The sequence below is a fragment of the Mus caroli genome, unplaced genomic scaffold, assembly GCF_978045245.1.
Source record: "Mus caroli unplaced genomic scaffold, Mus_caroli_1 scaffold_14, whole genome shotgun sequence".
NCBI lineage: Eukaryota > Metazoa > Chordata > Mammalia > Rodentia > Muridae > Mus > Mus caroli.
Window position 1 is genome coordinate 54,866,579 of NW_028227269.1, and position 18,094 is coordinate 54,884,672.

General features: G+C 42.4%; 1 protein-coding gene across 2 annotated transcripts; it reads left to right on the forward strand.

The window, feature by feature from the left end:
* Positions 1-1,287: 1,287 nt before the first annotated feature.
* Pax9 (paired box 9) lies at positions 1,288-16,595 on the forward strand. Of its 2 annotated transcripts, none has more exons than XM_021179350.2 (6): positions 1,288-1,466; positions 1,595-1,800; positions 2,043-2,436; positions 3,148-3,774; positions 6,617-6,759; positions 16,209-16,595. In XM_021179350.2, exons 3-6 carry the CDS (start codon positions 2,433-2,435, stop codon positions 16,461-16,463), a joined length of 1,029 nt encoding a protein of 342 aa, XP_021035009.1. In that variant the 5' UTR covers positions 1,288-1,466; positions 1,595-1,800; positions 2,043-2,432; the 3' UTR covers positions 16,464-16,595. The 2 variants fall into 2 exon arrangements, with proteins under 2 accessions (XP_021035009.1, XP_085686263.1); XM_085830137.1 differs by having other exon boundaries at positions 1,595-1,787.
* The last annotated feature ends 1,499 nt before the right edge of the window (positions 16,596-18,094 follow it).

The following is an 18,094-nucleotide window of genomic DNA, read 5'->3' on the forward strand; positions in this document are numbered from 1 at the left end:
AGTTTCCTCACAGGCCCCTTCTTGGAGATGATATGGCTCTCCTCTATTCCAGCATCCAGTTTATAAGGTCCCTAAGCACCGGGTGGTCATGGGAGCTGAAAGTGGCCCAAAGTGCCCAAGGTCGATTCATTCTGGGCCTCCAAGAATATTCTGGTAGGAGAGCCTGAGGGACACTGAGGAGACCCAGTAAAATGCTGTCCGCGCATGCCCAGGGAGATCACCAACAGCCAGGTCCAACAGATAGAAGAAAACGATAGATGGCCAACAGTAGACCTGTGCAAGAGCAAGAGAAGTGTGCGACAGCTAAAGGGGTCGGCAGTAGATGTTGTGTACTAAGCCCCAAACTAGACACACAGGTCTCTTGATCACTCCGGGTTGATGTAGCTAGATTCTCATTAGGACACCACATCTTGCCAGTCCACACGGGCTGGGGCACTATCTCTGTACACCAGTTCAGAAGGGTGTGAAATACTCAGTGGGTGCACCGAAGTAGAGCAAAGAGCACACTCAGAGAACACTTCTTGCGCGGGTTCCCGTGAGGATGACGGTTCCTCATCAAGGAGCAGAACATAATATCTTCTGTGCGCAAGTCTCAGGCGAAGTTCTGATCTCCACTCAGTTTCTGAGTTGCAAGTAATTTATACTTTAGCATGGGGCTGGGGTTGCTTCTGAAATCTTGGCTTTCCTTGTTATAAAGCACCAGACTGCTACGAAATACAAGTATTGAGTGGAGACAAGGATAAAACCACAAAGTCGAGCCTTGAAATGACTTCGAACATCTGAAACCAACACATAAAAGGGGGGCTATGTTCAAGTATTTCTATTTGTGAAGCCTCATTGTGGAAATACCTGACTGCAATAAAAGACATTTGAAGTGATCTTTCAATCCTTAACTTGATTGTAACTTGAATTCAGGGTGCACACCCAGCACAGAAGCAAGACTGATTACTAGACGTCCTGGGCTCTTGTCATTTACTGGTGAAGACTGGGATTCCTCTGATTTCTTTGTGTGCAGAACCCTCGGGAGAGTGCGCGCATCATCCTACATCCTGGATGTGTGTAAAAGAGAGGGCAGTTGTGATGGAGACGCAGTAATATCATCCACTTTCCGGTGTCACACAATTACCCAAATCCATTCACAATGCTTCCCTTCCTTATTTCGTTCACATACGTCATAACCTTGTCTCCATAAATAAATGCATTTCTCTGTCCCAAATTGTTCTATCCTTTTCGGATTTTGGTGAATGAAAGTGAAAAATCCCCAGGTAGGCAGAATCACACAGCATCTCTGGTAGCCAAACTGAAGCCGCGGGGAATTACACACAGATGCTCAGAGGCAGTCTCAGCGGGTACCTCCTTGGGGCTGACTTTCATATTTAAAATCAAACCTTTCAAGGTGGCTCACTGGTGTTGAGAACCCTGCCTGGCAAATTCTTACACGCGGAAACCAGGATCCTGCGTCCTGGGTGAGTGATGCAAGGGGGTGGGATGGGATGGACGTGGCCTCTGCCACCGGCGCTCCGGGAATCAACCCTCCTTCCCGTGGACATCCTGTGCTCCTCTTTAGTCTGGTTTTTAAATTGTTTCCTCACAGCACCTGGCCTCTGCTAGGATCCTGCTTGACTGAGGTTTAGCCCCTCACTGCTGGACTAATCACTTCGGGCGTGGTACGGGAAAGGAGTCTCTTGTCCTTACACCTCAAGCGTCTCCTCCACTCGACTTCTCCCCATCCTGAGTGAACTGGAAGGAGATAGAATTTGTGGACAAGATTCTGACAGCCCTCAAAGGTCAGCATGACAGGTAGTTCTCAGTCATCCCTTAACGGTTGTGCCCGCTTGTTCTCTGAGAGCTCTAACCTCCAATTTCAATTTGACAAGTTCATCTTTTCCCCAAGAGGTGTCCTCGGTCTCTACCCACTTAAAGTTATTCAAACTGAGACCAAAGCTTCTGTTCGCTTATTCAGCATTTTTATCAGCTTGATTTTGCACTCTGTTGCGGGCGCCCCTGGGAAGACGTCAAATACTCTTATTCATTGTATTTAGTCACCCAGGTGCGGAGCCAGCCAGAAACAGACGGCGGAAGGAGTTTCCCGGACTGAGCTGTCATTCACCGGCCTGCACCAATTACAACGCAGATTGCCCGCGGGCCCACCTCTTTTGGGGTGTGTCACAAGTGAGTGATAGACTGAGCTGCCCGGCCCTGCTCAGCCCAGCCCACGTTGCTGCTTAGATTGAAATGCAGAACTCAAGCCTCTTTCAGCCGGGCACAGACTTCCTTTTACTCTTTCCTTTGGCACTCTTGTCGCCTCCTCCCGGGGAGAAGCCAAGGCACCCTCGGCTTGGAGCAGCGACAGGCCGGCTCAGTGAGAACAAGGAAAAAGTTTCTTTCTGGGAGTGCGGAACTGGGGCCGGGTTGGTGTACTGCTCGGAGCAATGGGTGAGTGGCTGATGGGGGACGTTGTCAGATCCGAGGAGGGAGGGAGCGAGCAGGCGAGGGCTAGAGGGAGGGAGCTGAGGCGCACCACCCCGCTGTATTGACTCAGACCGCGTCCGACGAGCTGTAAGCACACTCCAAGGGTCAGCGGCAAAAAGGGTTCTGCGAGAGCCACTGAGTGACAATTGATGCCATTTTGCGATTTAAGGGAAGAGGGCCGTGGCATTGGCGAATCTCGCAGCTCCAGTGTCAATCCAAGTTTTGTTGCACACGTGTTTACACGTGCAAGCAAAACAGAACAAAAAACATCCCCCCCCCCAGCTTTCCCTGGACTGCGTCTAACCCCGCAGAAGGGAGGGGTAAGGAGGTGGAGGGGAGCAGGGGGCGAGCGTTTTGGTACCAGGCAGGCAAAGAGGGGCGCGTTGGAGCCTCAGAACCGATTCCCCCGCCTGCTTCGGAGAGTTTTAAGTGTCCGGAGTTGCCCTGGGTCTCTCTTCTTGTTTGTTGTTGGGAATCGCAAAGTAGGAGCAAGGTCTGGCCCCAGCTTGTTTTGAGACGTTTGGCTCAGGCCGGAACAGTCTTGTTTCGGGGCAACCCCAGTCCTTATAGGAGGGTGTCATAACCCTGCCCCTGGACGCTCTTGGAGGCCGGGTGGCAGGCGGCTGTCCCAAGCCGTTGGTGCGCGTTGTGGCGCGCTCTGTGCTCCTTTTGCAGAGCCAGCCTTCGGGGAGGTGAACCAGCTGGGAGGAGTGTTCGTGAACGGAAGGCCGCTGCCCAACGCCATTCGGCTTCGCATCGTGGAATTAGCCCAACTGGGCATCCGACCTTGTGACATCAGCCGCCAGCTACGGGTCTCGCACGGCTGCGTCAGCAAGATCCTGGCGCGCTACAACGAGACCGGTTCGATTTTGCCGGGAGCTATTGGGGGGAGCAAGCCCCGGGTCACCACCCCTACTGTGGTGAAACACATCCGGACTTACAAGCAGAGGGACCCAGGCATCTTCGCTTGGGAGATCCGGGACCGCCTGCTGGCGGATGGCGTGTGCGACAAGTACAACGTGCCCTCGGTGAGTTCCATCAGCCGGATTCTGCGCAACAAGATCGGCAACTTGGCCCAGCAGGGTCATTACGACTCATACAAGCAGCACCAGCCCGCGCCGCAGCCCGCGCTGCCCTACAACCACATTTACTCGTATCCCAGTCCCATCACGGCGGCAGCTGCTAAGGTGCCTACACCACCTGGGGTGCCGGCCATCCCCGGATCGGTGGCCTTGCCGCGCACCTGGCCCTCCTCTCACTCGGTCACGGACATCCTGGGCATCCGCTCCATCACCGACCAAGGTAAGGAGCTCAGAGGCAGTGTGCAAAGCGAAGTGGGTTCCTGCACGCGTTCGGGAACCCCAGTACCTTCGGCCTCTAGCGACTGTCTATCCCACCACCTGTGGCTCTTTTCTTTTGGAAACCTAAGGAGTCTTCCCAGGGGGGTGTCCTGATCTCATTAACTTGAAACTCTTGCCCCTCTGTTTCCTTGCCACACACACAGTCTCCAGCCTCATCTCAAACTACCAGACCCATAACACCCCCCCCCCATCCCCAACACATGGTTCGCATTTTCCACCCTCCCCCGCCTCTCGCGCACTCAGCCTCAGCCGGGCTAGACTGTTTGGAGAGCGCAGCCTGGCGATTTGGGGAGCACAAGAGGAGGCCCTAGCAGGCTTGGGGCTGCGGGTTGTAGGTAGCCACTGTCGGCAGCTTGCTTACGAATCAGATGCCGCAGCTACGAGTCCCGCACACTCTGGAAATTGTATTATTATTCTCGGATTCTGGCAATCAGGGCAAATTTGCTCAGGCAGGAAGTTCAAATGTCACCTAATTGGTTTCATTCTTATGCTTCACTTCATTTTCCTTGGAAATGGAGGTCCAGGATCTCTCTCTCTCTCTCTCTCTCTCTCTCTCTCTCTCTCTCTCTCTCTCCTTACCTCCCACCCACCTCCCTTAACAGACGTTAATTATCAACCCAGTAGTTAAGGTGACAATTGCTAGGTGATTCGCTGTTGTCCATTCGGCTGCTGTCTCTGGCTCCCCCAAGCCTCCTGCTTTCCTTAGGGTCCTCCGGAACTAGGAAACGCTAGTGGTTGCGCGCCCCTTTCCTGCAAAGTTTCCAGCAGTGTTTTTTCCTTTTCTGTGCCGGAACCTTGCTCTGTCCTGGACGTCTGTTGTGATTGTTCAGAAAGATCTTGGAGTGTTCTGTACCATACAGTCCGGCTTTCCCGGGAGACTTGAGTTTGTTTTCTTTTTTATTGTACTGTTAAAGATAACATTTAAAAGACATTAGGTTCTTTCTTGGTATAGGGAGAAAAAGAAAGTTAAATCGTTTTATTCGCCTTATTGCCTAACTGCTCAGTGGAAAGTTTAAGACAGGAGGAGGAAAAATTAAATAGGAAAAAGAAAGATATTTCCTGTGCTAATTTCTTGCTTTTTGAGGTTCCCACCACACTGGCACAATTACCTTTTAAAGTAATTAAACAGTGCACGATTTCCCATCTTCTTGTCTTCTGACTGCAAATTGACAAGAGCAACGTTCTGGGTTATTTGGAACTGGTTGGAACCTTAGTTGGAGACGTTGCCCTTGATTTATAGGATAAGCTGACCTCACTGACATTTAAAGGAAGCCCCTGTTCATGGGAAAGTGTGAGATCAGCAGAAATGGGGGCTCACAGGGGGATCTCAATTTCTTAAGATAACTTCAGGCTTATGCCCACCGACTGCCTTTTGTCTGGGACGGCAAAGACCAGCAGGCAGTTAGGAATCAGTGATGGCTTTCTGGTGCAAAAATAAGAGCACAATCTACTTCTTTGGAGGGGGAGACAGAGTGAAAATAAGCTGACAGTTGAAAAGAAAACTTCCCACCTCTGGGGAATCCTGCAACCAGACCAAATGTCAGGTAGATATAGAAGGCAGTGATGCCGCCACGTAGATACTGTTGTCTATTTGTGATGTCACCTTTAAACAAACAGGTTTCTGACAAATCTGTGCATATAAAAAGGTAATTTCTCCAAGTGACCACTCTTTGAAGCACCTGTATCAGAGGGAAGTGTATAAAATCAAGTATAAATGGCACTGTCACACTTCTATGCAGAGTCAAGAAGCAGAACTAGATGAATGTAGTCTTCAAATATCTTTTTTCCAATATGCATAACTGTACTTATTATTATTATTATCATCATCATCATTATTATTATTATTATTATTATTATTATTATTATTTTGTCTGTATCTCCTTTAAGAACAGAAAGTTTGGCAGATGGCTTGGCTTTGGTCATTTTTTTAATGTTAAATTCTACTTTCATTTTCTTAACATTTTATTTCATTTTCTCTTTCTGACGTGTAAAAAAAAAACCCATTCTTTATAATTCTACCATTAACAATTACAGTATTTCTAGAATTAGCTATTTAAAAATAATATGCATATAACTCTAAATTATATGCATATATAAACATGCATATCATTTAGCAAGCAGAGGCAGAAGCAGAGAAAGTAAGGAAGTCCTATAGGCACACAATGTGGGAATCTATGTACTTAGATTTTGCATATGTATTGTGGGCATCACTTAGTTATTTGTTTGCAAAGGACTTTGCGGGTCTTTTGTTCTGTCTTATTGACATAGCTATCAGATCCCCACAGTGTAGTGAGCACTTTTCAGCCTGTCCCTGAGCATCAACCAGGTCACACTTGGGCCAGGCCTCCTCAACGTCAGCTCTTTGCCTCTCTCCTTCAGTAGGGACAGAGATGAGGAACAGATTTCCCACTTCACAACTTTGGGTTTTTCTTCTGTTTGGGGGAAAAAAAACAATCTCTTTCAATCCATTCCCTGGGAGATCAAGAAGGGAGAAAGGAAATCTAATGCTGACTTAGGAAAAAAAAGAAAGGGGAAAAAAATTAAAAAACAAAAACACTTCCGTCAGGCGTGGGTGAAACTTAACTCAGGCCTACTTTTAGGCCATTAAAATGTCTCCAGGCCCTAGACTGAAAACCGAGGAGTCTGTGCTTAGGCCCAGCGTCCCTAGGAGGCCTAGTTCAGGGGAGTTGACCAAAGGTCTTAGCCTAGGACCTTTGTGGTCTTGTCTCAGGAGGGGGGCGCGGGTTGAGTCCCCGCCTGAAATCTCTCTTCTACCTTCTCAGGAGTGAGCGACAGTTCCCCCTACCACAGCCCCAAGGTGGAGGAGTGGAGCAGCCTGGGCCGCAACAACTTCCCTGCCGCCGCCCCGCACGCAGTGAATGGATTGGAGAAGGGAGCCTTGGAGCAGGAAGCCAAGTACGGCCAGGTGAGGAGGAGAGGGCTTGGCCAGGCGGCTGCCTGGTGTGGGGGGTTGGGGGGGGGTGAAGGATGCCTCGAAGGGGAGAAGCCCCGGCTGGCGACCCTCTGGGGCCCGGAGGCGGAACCCGGCTTGGCTGAGTCTGGGCCTAGGGCTGGGCAAAAGCCTGGCATCCAGCCGCTCCTGTGGCCCCCAGCCCTTCCAGGCCAGCTAGGTTTAGTCAAGCCAAGGCCGAGCTTTGGCACGGCCAGGCTTTGGGGTTCAGAGCGGCGCCCCGCTAGCGGGCTGCGCCTGGAGGTCTCAAGCAAGAGTTGTGGGAGGCTGCGGGCTCCTGTGCACAGACAGCTCCCTGTCCTGGCTGACACCAGCTTGTCCGTCCAGCAAGAATGGAAGAGGGGCAACCAGATAAATGTAATAAAGTTACCATTTCCCGATTAAAGGTCACATCGTAATTTCCCAGGGGAGGTTAGTGAGAAAACCTCAAATTATACGGACTGGCTGTGGACCGTTTAATTCCCCCCTCCTGCCCCCCTCCTTCTACTCTCTGAAAGAAAATTTAAAACACTGGTTTTTCCTTTTTTCCCCCCTCCTTGAGAAGAATTAAGCAACCGCCACACGAAAGTGTGAGTCCAAATTCGTCAGTATGTTAGAATGAAGAGTTCAAAACCCAAATGGCAAAACTTCAAGGCACTGTACGGTATTCCCGAAGTAGACGCCACCTCCAAAGCTTTATAGTACTTAGTCTTATTTTAAAGCCTTAAAACTTTTTTTTATGTCTTCTCAAAAATCAGTTTTATTTATTGGAATTTATTATTCTTATCTATTGAGGGGTTATCCTAATCATCACTGTCGTTAACAAATTACATTTTGATTTCCTCGTCTCTCTCAAGGTTTGTCAGAATTCATTAGTCGCTAATTTCCTTGCAAATGTCACCAAAAAACAGCAAGGAGAGAGCGAGCCGCTTTTCTAAGTCTGGTTCCACTGTAAAGAATACTCACGAGGTCTCTATAAGCAAACTCACCATTTCCTTTCGCAAAGACCTGCCTGTAACTCTCAGCACCACGATTAGAAAGCTCCTTAAGCACCACAGCTTCTTATGCAAGTTGTTTACCCAGTTAGAGACTCTTCATTTTCTTAGACTTTCTTCATTTTCAAAATAAGGAACTAATAGTCCCAAAGTCAAGAGTCAGTGCAACTATATGGCTGGTAAGAAACATTCATTAAGTAACCTCCCTGGTTAAAAATGGCAGCAAGAGATGGGCTTTTAAAAAACAAGTGATATTCATAATATACATTGTTTAGAAAATTCGTAGTAAGAAACATTTGTGACAGACAATAGAAAGTGTACACAAAGTGTAAAATGAGGTTTTATACTGGAGAACAGTAGCAGGCATTTTAAACAGGGGCTCAGTGCTGTCTGGAGTCACACCATGAAGTTCAGAGTTCAAAATTAGCTTCAGTTCCCACAAGCAGTCAGTACATTCCGTTTTTTTTTTTTACATAAACAGCAGCTTCCTCATCTAAAACCTTCATAGCTACTTTCATTTCCCTCTCTGAATGATGTACCTGTCAGTGAGGCTTGTTTATAAAGGGCTAATTTATAATATGCTTCAAAATTAAACTTACAACTTATTTAAAATAAATACCATTTCAAGTAAATGCTGTTTCATTAAAAATCATTCACAAAGAATTTTAAAGTAGTAAATGAGGTTTTATACAAGCAAATAATTCAAGGAAAGGGGGCAGACAAATAAATGTTGTTCTAAATATTATAATACTTAAGAGAACAGGGCCCCAGATAAAAGGATATTTATATCACGTTAATATTTAAAAAGCCCTTACTGAAATGTTATCCCATTCTGCCATTTAGGTTGATGCTTCAAATGACACACAATCATAAAACCTTCAGAGTTTCTAAGCACAACATGAATCAGTGGCTACTCTTAGGATGAAGACTAAAGATATGTTAAGGAGACAAACTCTTCATGTTAGACATTAATTTGGTGTAAAATTACATTAAAAACTCATAGGAACTAAGAACACATAGGATTTGCATATGTGTGTATTTCTCTTAAAATATTCTAAAGCTAATTTTAATGTTACACGTCCCCCCTCCCCACTACCACACAAAGTATTGTCAATATATTCTGATAAAAAATTAACTTAGGTACCATTTTCCCCTGTGGCCAGCAAAACTTGAATGTCCTTGAGAAAGGAAAGCTGAAGAAATTTGCCTGTAATGCTTTTTGGGCATTTGCAGTTGTAACTAATTACTGTGATATCCTTTAATGCTGGTTTCCTTCTGGTGTGCACGTGTGTGTGGGGGGGGGAGACTGAGAGTTCAGACTCAGAGTTTAGAGTTTGCTTTCTTGGAAGACACCTGTAAAATGACTACAGAATAAGCTGGAACCTGAACACTGATACTATTCCCACCATGATCTAGACTTTCTATTCTCAATAAACTGCAAAGATGCCTGATTGCCAGGAATCAGAACTGCATGCACATTTTAGTCATACATGTACCTACTTAACATGTTTGAAAATTAGTTTTGAATGTCTGAGTTTATCTTACACATTAACGCCTTGTAGCTCATATGGGACTCCCGGTTCAGAACTCATTGTTGACTAGGAGAGAATATTTCTTTATCTTGGATTATTCAACCACATTTGTAAGTAAGGAAGTACATTGAGAAAAGGAAATCCTTAGCCTCCTCTGTCTGTAAAGGAAGCATTGTCTACTTGTTCTTTCTATGTAGTCAAATGAAAGCACAAAAATTTGACTTAAAGCGATCAAGTGGATAAAAGTGAGATGGACAGCCATAGGTGTTGGGCTATATCTGTTCTTTTCCATGGAATTTGGTAAAATTAATAATTGATTTTATTCACCCAGTTCATAAATAAATGCGTAGTTTATGAAAAGTTTAGTCTACACTGGCTTGTTTCCTCAGAACAAACACATATGGCTTACCTGGTAGGTAGGCTACGGAAACATGAATGGTAGAGTTACAAATCCCCAGCTTCTTCATTTTGGGGTTGAATATGTTAATAGAGACAGCAAAGTTATTATAACATTAGTTAGCAATTGAGATGTTAGAATAGAGAAGAGTCTATAAATACTTGCACTAAAAATGCTCTGAATTAAGCAACTGGTGACAAGAGCTTAATTTAAAAATGGAGTCTAACCTAAAATCTCGTAAAGTGTTCATTTGTGCATGATGATGATACACTTGAAGCATCTTGAACATAATTTCCTCGTGGAGAATTGAAAAATATTGTTTGATAATTAAAAACAGATAAATCCAAAAAATTTAAAACTCATTTTTTCAGGACATGCTAATTTCATGAAGATAAAAATGAAGCTGTTTGGAATTTCCTTCACACCAAGCAAAGTTACCTTTTGATAAATTAATTTATAACTTTATAGAGAATGAGACTTTAGTCAAATGCTAGCAGTCTTTGAAATTTGTCATACTTATGAAAACGATGGTCTGATTTTTAATTAACTTTCAACCAGTAGTATTTTTTTAACAAACTTGATAATAATTATATATCAACAAAGTGTGTCATGTGAGATAGCCAAAAAAAAAAAAAAAAAAGAAACCCTGAGAGTTCAGAAGACCTTAAGCTCAATGTCACTAGATTTAAGGATTGTAAATTTTTTTTTTATTATCTTACGATGTCTGCGGTGACTGACATTTTAAATGATTTGATCATTGTACAATGAATACCTGGATAAAAGCATCGCACTGTACCCGGTGCACATAATTTTTGCTGTATGTCAAGAGAATACAAAGTATAATTAAACAAATCAATGTAAGGCTATATCAATTTTAATATTTTAGACACATAAAATTTAGGGAAAAAATTAGGTATTACACATTTATTTATCACATTTCTTATAACCTAGAGACATTTGGGCCTAGGTAAAAAGTCATTCTCTTAGATGAATGTTGATCCCTGGTTCTCACTGTCACTAGATTTTACCAGGCTTGTTTTATTAGGGTCATTACAAAATAAAGAAGGGAAGAATTGCAGTTTGAAAGACAATCTTGGAGAAATAATTCCTCAAAAATACCTGCTCATTTTCAGATGCAGTTTTTTTTGTTTGTTTGTTTGTGAAATTGATGTTGTAACTATATGTGAAGCACAATTGTTTTTATGGCCAAGAACACATGGGTTTGATGAGTGGCTGACAGACAGACAGACTGTGAGCAGAGAACCTGGCACTGGGCTGTTATTTGCATTTTCTTCAAGAGAGAAAATGTTGAGTGGACAATTTCCAGAATTTGAAAAATAGTCTTTAACTTCTAATTTCCAGACAGTTGCCATATCAGTTTCTTCTTTGTCTTTTTCTTCTTCCTCCTCCTCTTCCTCTTTCTCCTCCTCCTCTTCATACTCACAAGTGTTTGGGTATGTATACATTTCTATCTTCTTAGAGCTGAAGGAATACATGGAACAAGTATAAATCAAACAGCGAAGGGCTGGTTGGAACTGTTATTTACTTTTGCCAACAGCTTTATTCATTTGGCTTGCTTGAAGTAAATGCTTGTCTTATGATAGGGTGGTGGGTGATAAACTCTTATTTTGTTCTTAAAACAAGAGAACCTTATCTTTTCCATTCACAAGTCTTTGGTAAGTCATTTATAAAATGTCTCTCCTGTGTCCCCTTGTGTGAGCCTACAGGATGATTGAGGCAGGTCTCTGTCCTCCAACCGTCTGCTGGTACCGCCGTGTGATCATTTAACACAAGCTATATTACATATATTACACCTTCAGTAACACAAGCTATATTACATATATTACACCTTCAGTAACACAAGCTATATTACATATATTACACCTTCAGTAACACAAGCTATATTACATATATTACACCTTCAGTCTTTTCCTTGATTTCCTTGATTTCTTCCAGTGCTCATGAGATAAAACCTTTTCCTTTCCTGAGACAACTCAACATAGAAAACTTATTTTCCTCTGGGACACGCAATTTATCTGTTTCACTTTGTATTAATAAATCTCATTTCCAAAATTAAGTGGAGGGTAGCTGGCTGTGGGGAGGGAATTACAGACTTCTTTCAGTGGAAAGAATTCTTACTGCTTTCTTGGAAGATCTATGTGAAAAGTAGGTCGATGGGTTGAAGTCTTATTTATGAAATATTTAGGCAAAGTCATTTTCAAAAATGAGATTTCTATCGCATTCCTATTGCAGGGTTTCATGTGGAAAATTTGTTTACTTTTCCCCTGGGATTCCGTATGTTGGTTGATTTATAAATCATATTTACAATCCAATTAAACAGTGTAATTTAACATGTTTTCTCCTACTATATTTATGGTGTACATTTGGGAACCTAACTAGCTTTTTAGATTAATTACATGCCTTCACTGGAAACATTGAGCAGATTTGGGGAGTTCACAGTTAAGTTTACTCCTTCACAGGAAAGCATAAACAAACACCAATGCTACCTGTGCTTGTTTTCCTTTGCTGTGGAAAATGTTACCCTTTCAGGGATTTCTTTATAAAGAACGATCACTTTACCCAGTAGAGACTTATTACTTTTGCTAATATCATGTTTCAAAATTAATAGAGAGAAAATTGGTATTTATTGAGATACTGGAATAAATGGATGGTCAAGATGGCGGGAGGGTGGGGGCATTTGGAAGCACATTTGTGTTTTCTTGTTTATTGCCCTAACCATTTCCCCAGATTTTGAAACCTGAATTACCCCCCCCCCCCACCGCGCGCACCCCATTGTCCCAGCCAAGTCAGACATGAGTTACTCTTCTAAGGTTGAGGGTTTCTTATCCTTTCTCTTCCTTCATGTGACCACTGTGTGCCACTCCCCCTCCCCCACATACACACACTTCATGAATGAGATGAAGCTGTCTATCTGAACTTGTTGCTCTCTCTTGGGTCTTTCTGGAACACAGAGGGAATTGAACTACTAAATTGACAATCAGTAAATATGGTGGTATTTTGAGAACCTTGAAACATTCACTATTACTACACATAATAACACGAAGTTAACTTTAGTGTTTTAGGTATGAGAACTTGGGTAGATATAAAGATTCATAGGATATTATTATATTTGATAAATGAACAAATTTATGGAGCAAATATGAAAGTAGGCCCACATATGTGGGCCCAGGTAAGCAGACTATAGACAGGACAACAGAACAGCTTATGACACACCACAAAAGAGGCCATAGCAGTAAACTGTGCCCCCTGCACCCACCAATAGGCGGGGATTGATAGAAAATAAAGTTCAACAACAGACATTTTCTGCTAGATAGATCATTAATATGCCACACATATTAAATCTTTTAGCACTAGGCACCAAATGTAAAGTTTTCTATTATATAAAAGCTAATTTTCCTCCTGTGTGGGAGATTGAACCTGGGCTATATGCACACTAAGCTATAGCTACTAAGGTGTACTACCAGGCCTTAGCATTCTTATTTTGTTTATCTGGGTGCACATTGGTACTAGTAGTATTAAATATTAATTAGTGTTAGACAGGGCTCAAACACAGCTGTGGATACCTTTCTATAATAATTCTATGCGGATGATTAATTCCAAACTAATTTTTAACACAATTTTTGAGGAAATAAAATAATAAAATAGTGAATAAAAGCAATTAGAGCAAAAATTTCCATGTCATGCTAGACTACACCCCACTTGCCCCTGTAATTTGATGGCCACCGAGATTTTCATTCTCCAAGAACTCTAAAGTAAGTTCCTTTGAGACACGATTAGTTAATCTTAAAAAGGGGACACAAAGATTTTTTTCTCCTGAAAAATAAAACAATCTAATAAAGAGATTTGAGTTTCAGGAGAGGGAAGAATTGCTTTAATAGTGCTGCTGTTTGAGTATGTTTCATGTCCTTCTGACTGTCTAGAAGAAGCAAGCACCATGGCAGACTAGAGAAGACACTATAGAATCAGACAAGAGTGAGGAACTTTACATATATGGCTATCAACTTTCTAACTCTCCTTGTAAAGAAGAAAGAATTTCAGTTTTATTGAACAATGATATGAAGTCATTTCTTTTTAATTGTTTTGCATGTTACCTAAAAGGACATCATTTGGGGGGAGTGGAAATATATTTTAATGCCATCTTGGTATAGTCGTATATACCTGTGATCTCTCGTTTGAGGGTTACAGGGAATGATTTTGAGCCCAGCCTTGGTACTTAGTGAGACCCTGTTTAAAAGCAAAAACAAAAGCTGGGCATAACAGTGCATATGCTTTTAACTCTAGTACTTGATAGGCAGAGGCAGGAGGCAGGAGGCAGGAGGCAGGAGGCAGGAGGCAGGAGGCAGGAGGCAGGAGGCAGGAGGCAGGAGGCAGGAGGCAGGAGGCAGGAGGCAGGAGGCAGGAGGCAGGAGGCAGGAGGCAGGAGGCAGGAGGCAGGAGGCAGGAGGCAGGAGGCAGGATCTCTATGATTTGAGGCCAACCTGGTCTACATAGTGAATTCCAGAACAGCTCTAGCTAACAAAAATCCAAACAAAAACATTTAAATTCCAATTGAATATTACATTATATTCTGATATATTAATGAGCTATTATTAGTTTTCTCTCTCTCTCCCTCTCTTTCTCTCTCTCCCTCCCTCCCTCCCTCCCTCCCTCTGTGTGTGTGTGTGTGTGTGTGTATGTTTGTTTTGTTTTTGAACACAGAATCTCTCTGTTTAGCCTTAGCTGTTCTGGAACTTATTCTGTAGACCAGGCTGGCCTTGAACTCACAGAAATCTAACTGCCTCTGCTTCCTGAGTGCTGGAATTAAAGTGTGGGCCACTACTGCCAGGATGAGCTACTGTTTATTAATCTTTATAATTTTATAAAATATGTTGGATATTTCTAGGTGTCTTGGATATAGGAGGTACTCAAGGATCTTTTCTTTTATCTTCCATTTTTAAAAGAATATACAATGACAAACAGAAGAATATAAGGTAGTGTCCTTTTAGACCAAAAATATAAGGTGAGGTTTTGTTAGAATCTATGAGTAAGGCCACATCTATGAGTACAGCCACATATAATGTACCATATACATGTGTGCATGTATATAAGTGTGTATAGACATTCCTTTTACATTCAGAAAATAGGCTATTAGACATCACCATTATGCTCTTATAGAGGTGAAGGTAAAAATGAGTTAATTCGAAAATAATTTCTGAGATGGAGTGCTAAGGGATACAGCCCATTGAGGGACTGCATGGTTGGTGTATACAATGTCCTGAGTATACAAAATAAAAGCATCATTTATGTCCTAACTTAATTGGACAAAGCATCTAAAATGTGTTTGATTTACTCAGCTCTGTGGATTAAATCACGTTTTCTAATATAATTCCTGCATTTATGTTACTTTTTCTTTAGGAAATATGTTGGCATGTTAGTCTGTTCATGTCATTACCAGGAAACAAGATTTACTCTTTATCTTTAAACAGAGTAGAAACTGGGAGGAAAAGAAAAGAACCACTTGAAAAAGGGTGGGGAGCATCCATGCCAGAGAGGGATTAGACACCAGGGTGTTTTTGGTGTTGTTAATAGTAACGATACCAACAATGATTTATTGGACGCCAGGAAAGCACTGGTTTCCAAGCAAGCCTGCCTGCCAGAGCTGCTGCATTTTGTTTGCAAACAAAGATTTCACATTAAACTCCTTTAAAGAGATTTGTACATATGGCTTAAAAAAAAAAACCCTGGACTTTGCAAATGTAAAATTTCCAATTTAAAACTGCATATATTCATTCATATTTGTGGAGAAAATTTCCTTTCTGATTGTGAAAAAAAAATCTCCAAACTTAAAAAACAAAACAAAAACAAAAACCAAACTTCAACCCAAAACAACAAGAAAACCAATAGCAAAAACCCCTACTAGAAAAATCCCGAGTTTACATGTCCTTGTCCAAGTGGCGTTTTCAACACGATATCTTGAAACATGGCCCATGGTTCATTTAACAGAAGATCTGTCCGTTTTGAGTTTCTAACACAGCAGGCCACACTTTCTGCCCTTCTCTCCTGGAAATGAAAGCTACAGGAGACAGGTCTGTCACAAAGCTCCAAAAGTTAGCAAGTGCCGGGAAGGTTGACAGAGGCAGAGGAGTGCTGAGCAGACTTCCAGAGAACTTCATCTCAGTTGACTTTTTCTCAGCCTACTCATCCTGCGTGTATTTTTAAGTCACAAAAGTAAGAATAACTTTTTTTTTCCCTTTTTTTGCTGGTTGTAGCTTCCAAAACCCGTCTGTAGAAAGAAGAGCGTCTTGTGTTTAAGGAGCAAGACAGGATAGATACCCTTAGGTCAAAGTAAGGTTAAAAGGAAGTCTAGGGGGAAAAAGACAGCCCAAATGTAGAACCAGAGGGTTGTTAACTCCCTCGGGATTTGTTTTCTGTGTCTAAGGACTGGAGAGATGTTAAATACTGTAATGTGATTGTCTTTCGTTTCTTCTCTCTTTCTCTCAGGCACCGAATGGTCTCCCAGCTGTGAGCAGTTTTGTCTCAGCATCCAGCATGGCTCCTTACCCTACACCAGCCCAAGTGTCACCCTACATGACCTACAGTGCTGCTCCTTCTGGTTATGTTGCTGGACACGGGTGGCAACATGCAGGCAGCACCCCACTGTCCCCCCACAACTGTGACATTCCCGCATCGCTGGCTTTCAAGGGAATGCAGGCAGCCAGGGAAGGCAGCCATTCTGTGACCGCTTCTGCACTCTGATGGGAGTGTCCACTCCTGGCAGCTCCACTTCCGGTCTCCCCTCCTAGCGCATCCTCCCTCTCGTCACACCCCACCCCTCCAGTGGTCCAGCTTTACTGCCTCAAGAGCTGGCTTCATGGATTCATAATCTTTGTGCTGATGACACTTAAATTTTTTTTTTTTGCTGTAACTTCCCTTTTTCCAGGAAACCTGGCATAACTTTAGGATTTAAAAATAAAAGCAACTCTAAAGGTGGAATGAGACATTTGTGTTGCCCGCACACTGTTTTAACACAGAGAAGAAACCTATTCCCCTCAAAGGGCTTATGGAACTTCGTAGGTCTGTCTTTGGTAAAACCACACGTGTATATTTATTCTAAATCAACCTGAACTTTCGAAACGTGCAATTGTTGAGATTTTGCAAAATCAATAAAGGAAAACAGATGTAGAAAAAAAAAGTTATGTGATACGCTCTAATCAAATAAGGTGACCAAATAAGCTTTAATTCACCATTAGGAAACTAATCAATAACTGACTTGTGTGATCTTTCGTTTCTTTTGAAGAGATGATGTATTTTGTTGAGAAATATGTATAGAATTCAAGCAATATTGGAATTTTGCTCCTTTGGTTGTTTTGACTTGGTTCCCAATACAGTAATGTTTGTATTTCTATGACCTTGTAAATATGGATGTGGATGTCTTCATTCCATGGGGTACCCCTCCACCAACACCAACACCTCTCTTTTATCTTTCTTCCTTTGCAAAGGTGACTTGCTGGTGATGTGTTTCTCTGTTTGGTGGTGGGCCACTTGGGCTCCTGCGCCTGGACTTGCCCCAGGTTGTGTGTACTCAGTAAAGGCTTCAGCATCTCATGAAGGAGACTTTTTTTTTTTTTCCTATGGCAGAGGACTCAAAACATAGATAAAACAAGTCAGGCTTTAGTTTGTATCCCAGTCAAACAACACATATGTCAAGCACAGGACAACAAAAGGCTGTAACATACCTGTACCACAATCCTCTAACAGAAGTCACTAGGAATACATCTAATGTGAAATGGGTTTTTGTCTTTTTTTTTTCTTTCTTTCTTTCTTGCAACAACACTTAAAATGAACTTTATGTGATGGAAAACCACTGTGAAATGAAATTGTACTGTTGTTGTTGGCTTACCTGTGTGATCAGCAATCTCAGCCCCACATTTGTCTGATAACTTAAAAGGAGATGGAGAACTCTTCTCTAATGAATGTAGTAACAATGGCTTGCTGTGAAGTTTACAGTGCGTACTGAAGCATGTTTCGCATGTAGGTCAATTGGTGTTGGCATCAGAAATACAAATGCTATTTAATTTTTTAGCAAATTTTTTTTTAAATAGAATTACAGAACAGAGATTAGCTGCTAAACCTTTCTATACCAATTTGATTTTTACTTTAATGTTATGAACAGAGCTACAGGACATGCAATGTGTGTGACCATGTGATTATATGTTTTATTTTATAATAGTTCATTTTCTTGGGCAAGATTCTACAATCTGCATTCCTTCTGCTGCTTGGCAAAATAGGGTTAAATTTTACTTTTATAATATTGGCACCATTCATCTATTGAGATATTAATGTACTGTCGGTATTAATTCCATTCAATAACTAAACAGGTATGGATT

What these genes read in the sequence shown, in the direction of transcription:
- Pax9 (XM_021179350.2), top strand. An exon ending in CCGCTCCATCACCGACCAAG is followed by an intron (nt 3,775 to 6,616) that starts GTAAGGAGCTCA and finishes CTACCTTCTCAG; the next exon opens with GAGTGAGCGACAGTTCCCCC. An exon ending in AGGAAGCCAAGTACGGCCAG is followed by an intron (nt 6,760 to 16,208) that starts GTGAGGAGGAGA and finishes TCTTTCTCTCAG; the next exon opens with GCACCGAATGGTCTCCCAGC.